The following is a 5,564-nucleotide window of genomic DNA, read 5'->3' as shown; positions in this document are numbered from 1 at the left end:
TTATTGGAAAGGAAAGTCACCAACAGCTATTTTACTCCTGGTGACAGTTCGGATGATATTGACTCTACAAAAAATAAAACATTTAAACCGATGTTCTTGTTCACACCAAAATGTATTTATCATTGTTCTACATGAAGTGTTCACATGTACTGTAATGGCGAAGGGAAAATTGAAAACATCGGTATCGAGGAAGTTGAGGGTGGTTGTTTTGAAAACAGAGAAAGGAACACACGTCTCTAAGATCCAAAACCATTAATAGTTGCTGCAGCGACATCTACTCTTCAGAAAAGTCTTTGTGTCTTTCGAAGCTTCCGATTCGTTAACACTCCAATTAAGTAAATTAAATGTCAAAGTGTGTCCGTGACTTGTAGTTGTAGTTCGAATTAACTTTTAGTTCTTGCAGTTGATTTGAAAGATCTCAGTGTGGACACGCTACATGTAATGCATAATTTACAATTGATCTGAATGTCGCTTCAAGACTAAAACACATATTCACCCGGAGCCTTCTTAGAAGGTTAAGAACGTGATAGCGTAAATGTCGTCTATACTCGAATGTGTTTCTGTGCACGATACTGACTTATTTCTACAAACTTTGATGAAGATCTTAAGTCACCATTATTCCTTGCTGTCAGTATTGTCTAGATATAGTTGAAGAAGAATTGAGATGCAGAACAACAATATACTTTTTATTAACTAAAATATCATAATTATATACATGTGTGTTATGAAACAAATTTAACAGGGACTAGTTAAACTGTGCAAATCTTGAACCCACCTGACAAACTCTGTGCAAATCCTGACCCCAGTTTCTTCTCCGGTTAAACTGTGTGTAGATCCTGCCTGTGACAAACTCTTTGCATATCCTGACCCCAGTTTCTTGCACAAACTATGTGCAAGTTTCTTTTCCGTTTAACTTTGTTCAAACACATTTATTATATAACACTTTAAAAACGTTTCGAAAAATATATTTAAAATATTGGACCCTACTTTAGCTAAACCCTATTTACATACATGTGTTACTTAACTCAGAATTTCTTACAAAAGTTTGAGGAACAAGAGCAACAAAAGTTAGAGGAACAAGCACAACAAGAGAGACAAAAGAGACAAGAGTTAGAGCGTCAAAAGTTAGAGGAACAAGCACAACAAGAGAGACAAGAGAGACAAGAGTTAGAGCGTCAAAAATTAGAGGAACAAGAGCGTCAAAAGTTAGAGGAACAAGAGCGTCAAAAGTTAGAGGAACAAGCACAACAAAAAAAAAAGTTAGAGGAACTAGAGCAACAAAAGAAACGAGATGAACTAGAGCAACAAAAAAAAAGTTAGATGAACTAGAGCAGTGGTTCCCAAACTTTTTCTGGTTGTTACTCACTTTTCATACATGATCCTTGTCCATGGCCCCCCACCGACCATGACCCGTGACTACAGTGACTGTCTACAGTCCTACACTCGTTAGGTCCATATAAATAACACTACCAAATCCTGTAATTTTATTGATTCCATGTTATTTTTTCTTTTGTTAAGTATTAATAAAGAAATTTATTTTGCCTCTGCTGAATCACATACAATTATTGAAATGGTACCCAAGAAGTAATATAATGCACATAAAAAATCCATAGAGTAATAAAAAATTGCATTATTGTGAAAAGCTGTTTCAGCAATAAGCAAAAAAAATAAGAAACAAAGAAATTCCACTGGATTGAAAAAGTGTATTAATCCCACGCAATGTGATCTGATCTTTGAATCTTACAAATCTGATAACTTTGTAATTCTGAAATGAAATGCTATCATAGGGAGTCATAATTAACTGCCACAACCATGGCCTTCAGTGGCCACACACCCACCTCCTCCCAGACCATTTGCTTCTGAACGTTCATGCCACGTTCATGTTTCCTTCACTTTTGAATCCCCATTCCACTCAGTGTGAAGGGTGATGTTGCAGATTATCAACAAGCTTCTTGATTCTTGGTTTTGTTTCACTTAAAGCACACCGTAGGTCATGCTTCACTTCAAGTCTGTTGCGATATTTCGTTTTAATGTGGAGTAGTTGAGAGAATGCAGCCTCGCAGGAATAAGTTGATGAAAATGGTAGGAGGTGGCGAAAAGCTAAGTCACATAAGTTTGGGTATGAAGCTGCCATTGATGACCAAAATACTGTGAGAGATTCAGTTTCAAACTTCATCTTAGCTCCTGAATCCTCCTGAAGTGTCAACAGCTCAGTTTGGCCATCATCATTGTCATCAGGAATGCATGTCACTGCAGCAGTGAAGGGGGCCCTTACTAGCCGAGAAGTTAGGCTTTGGATATCTGGGAAGTATCTTTTAAACTCCCCTTCCAAGGCCTCAAGATGTTGGGTAATCAAGTTCTGCGTAGCAGCATCACACTTCTCTACAATTTCTGACACTGTCTCCAGCATTGCCAAGTTTCCCATTCCAACTTTGCGCCTCCAATTCTCCATCTTACGAATGAAAGCTTTGATTTTGTCCACAAAATCGATTATCAAGCTTCCTTTCCCTTGGAGTTCCAGGTTCAGTGTGTTCAACTGTCTAAATATGTCAACAAGATAGGCTAGCCGTATTTCGAAGCTATCTGCAGACCATGCTGACAGCAAATCTTGCTTGTTCTGTATTCTGAGAAAGAGGCTGATCTCAGAGATTCTCTGAGCTCAAATACACGTTGAACTACATTTCCTTTTGATAGCCAGCGAACTGCTGTATGAAATAGGAGGGTCTCATGAGCTGCATCCATATCTTGGCAGAGTCTCTTGAAAAGGCGTGTGTTAAGAGCACTACCTTTTACAAAGTTAACTGTCTTTATAATTGTATTCAGAGTGTCCTGTAATTCTGAGGGTAGCGTTTTTGATGCAAGAGCTTGCCTGTGGATCATGCAGTGAAGAGGGATAGCATTTGGTGCTTTTTGTATAACTCTTGTAACAAAACCTGACTGAGAACCCAACATGGCTGGAGCCCCGTCTGTGCATATCCCACAAAGATTGCCCCAGTCAAGACCTTCAGATTCAAAGAATTCTGTAAGTTTCTGCATTACATCTTCACCTTTTGTAGATTGTTCAAGAGGCTCACAAAACAAGAATTCCTCCTTCAGATCCTCATCATGAACATACCTTACAAAAGCCAGGAGTTGTGAGCAGGACTGGACGTCAGTGGACTCATCGAGTTGAATACTGAATAATCCAGCTCTTTTGATTTCCTGTATCACCTGCTCTCTGATGTCATCAGATATTTGGGAGATTCGGCGTTGCACTGTATTATTTGAGAGTGAAATAGCATTCAGCTTTTCAGCACTTTTCTCACCCAAAACAAGCTTTACCATTGTTTTGGCACATGGCAAAATTAATTCCTCCCCAATTGTGTGAGGCTTCTTTTTCTTTGCTATTTCAAGGGCTACAAGAAATGATGCCTCCACTACGGCAGCATTTTGTTGATGAAAGGAACCACTGGCATCAAGTCGCTGTCTCTTCATGTTCAATTCTTGTCGACTAAAGAAGGAACGATCTTTGCCAACATGTTGAGGATGCTTGGTTTCCAGATGTAATCTAAGCTTACTGGGCCTTAGTGATTCAGCTGTGAGTATTTTGTGACAAATCACACACTGAGGCTTCACTACACCTTTATCAGTGATGCTTGTAAATCCAAAATCCAGGTAGTTGTCATCATAGTTGCGTTTCTTATTAGAAGCCATCACTGTACCTGCAATGCACAAACAAAAAACTGCTATTTCTAACACCGCAAACATATGTCATCACCCATGATTAGAATAATAAAATGATAAATATGAGGTAGAAAGGAAGTTAGATTTAACGTTACAAAAAAGTTATAGAATGTGCATAAATACAGCAGATATTATTTACCTTCTTAATATACTTCATGATGCAGGGCTTACTTACCATTAAAGTGGTATTGATGTTGGCTTAAGTTCATATAATACTGAAGTATTCACAGGTGGGAGGAAACTGATTATATGGGGAGGCACACACGGTGATCAATGTTGTAACTGTGAATGTCTGGTTAACTGAATAATATGAACATCCTTGCTGATACGTAAGATTCAAGACCAGGTTATCATACAGAATACACAGCTTAGGAAGCCTTAGATTAGAATTATGTTGAGTTAAAATTATCTTGCTTCCCTAATACATCCCCATGTCTTGTTTTATGTCAAGAACACAGAATCAGATAAAAAGAAAAAAAGGGACGTATTACCCATGTGTCTGGCAGCAAGGCATTGCACAAACCTGTACTGAACCTGTAAGTTCCCTCCACTGGCTACCTACCCGCTAAACTCCTTTGGTTTTATTTATGCATAGACTCAGATTATGGCCCCCTACATTCTGCTATATGGCCCCCCAGGGGGCCATGGCCCCCAGTTTGGGAACCACTGAACTAGAGCAACAAAATAAACGAGATGAACTAGAGCAACAAAAGAAACGAGATGAACTAGAGCAACAAAAGAAACGAGATGAACTAGAGCAACAAAAGAAACGAGATGAACTAGAGCAACAAAAGAAACGAGATGAACTAGAGCAACAAAAGAAACGAGATGAACTAGAGCAACAAAAGAGACGAGAGATAGAGCAACAAAAGAAACAAGATGAACTAAAGCAACAAAAGAAACAAGATGAACTAGAGCAACAAAAGAGACGAGATGAACTAGAGCAACAAAAGAGACGAGAGCAGCAAAAGAGACAAGATGAAGAAGAACGCCAAAATGAACAACGAAAAGAGCAAGAACAAGCTGTTAAAAATCTACAGTTAATAAACAGCCAACACAATGATTTTGAAACTATTGAAACACCACCACAACCACATTTCTTCAAAAGATCATCATTACAGCAGAATGAAATATATTCTGTTTGTTTCAACACACCGGGACCGGGTACTCCAATTGGCATCATACCCAGACAGTCATCACCCGTTTACGACGCTTACGATTGTGAATTGAACACACCTATGCCAGTCGAGAATCATACTCCAAAACTATCTCATTCAGAAATGATGAAGTGATGGAGGAAGAAGACCAACAACTTTTCTCTCATCATTCACTCTCACCCATAGCAGCGTCTGTTGTTCCACCCTCATCGACATATAATACTAAACCTAACATCGACCCATTAGCGGCAGCGCAAGAATTAATATTCGGTTCACCGAACACAGCAGTGGCGCAAAACTTTATTGTAGATTCACCGAACACAAATGACAACAACATCATTCACCAGCAGCCATCGCCTTCCTCTGCAGCATCCAGCAGCGGCGGCGTTGGCGGAAATTGAGTGGTTGTAGTACGTCTCAACCCATCCAATCCGTGCAGGTTTCTCCTTACAATTCATCAGATGCCTCTTCATCATCTTACACTAGATTTAGTGGTGGTGGATCATCCCCTTCTTACACACAATTGACCAATATGTCAAACCAGGTTTATTATATTCCATTTCAACAACAAATAGGATTTATTCATCAACAATCTGTTTCTTCTCATCCTCCTCCTCTTCAACAAAACTCACCCCGTTCTTATTCAACTTTCAATAATACACAACAGCAGTCTCATTCCCTTTA

The 5,564-nt window shown here is 39.1% G+C and overlaps 1 protein-coding gene across 1 annotated transcript; it reads right to left on the bottom strand.

The window, feature by feature from the left end:
* Window positions 1-1,627: 1,627 nt before the first annotated feature.
* On the bottom strand, window positions 1,628-4,394 carry LOC126993641 (protein ZBED8-like). Its single transcript, XM_050852809.1, has one exon. The coding sequence runs from the start codon at window positions 3,745-3,747 to the stop codon at window positions 2,563-2,565; it is 1,185 nt and encodes a 394-aa protein (XP_050708766.1). The 5' UTR covers window positions 3,748-4,394; the 3' UTR covers window positions 1,628-2,562.
* Between the last annotated feature and the right edge of the window lie 1,170 nt (window positions 4,395-5,564).

This window comes from Eriocheir sinensis, unplaced genomic scaffold (assembly GCF_024679095.1).
Source record: "Eriocheir sinensis breed Jianghai 21 unplaced genomic scaffold, ASM2467909v1 Scaffold649, whole genome shotgun sequence".
Lineage (NCBI taxonomy): Eukaryota > Metazoa > Arthropoda > Malacostraca > Decapoda > Varunidae > Eriocheir > Eriocheir sinensis.
This window is presented reverse-complemented; position numbering and strand designations above follow the sequence as displayed.

Bases quoted from the DNA above. Each gene is read 5' to 3' on its own strand.
- LOC126993641 (XM_050852809.1), bottom strand. From the start codon at position 3,747: ATGTTTGCGGTGTTAGAAATAGCAGTTTTTTGTTTGTGCATTGCAGGT.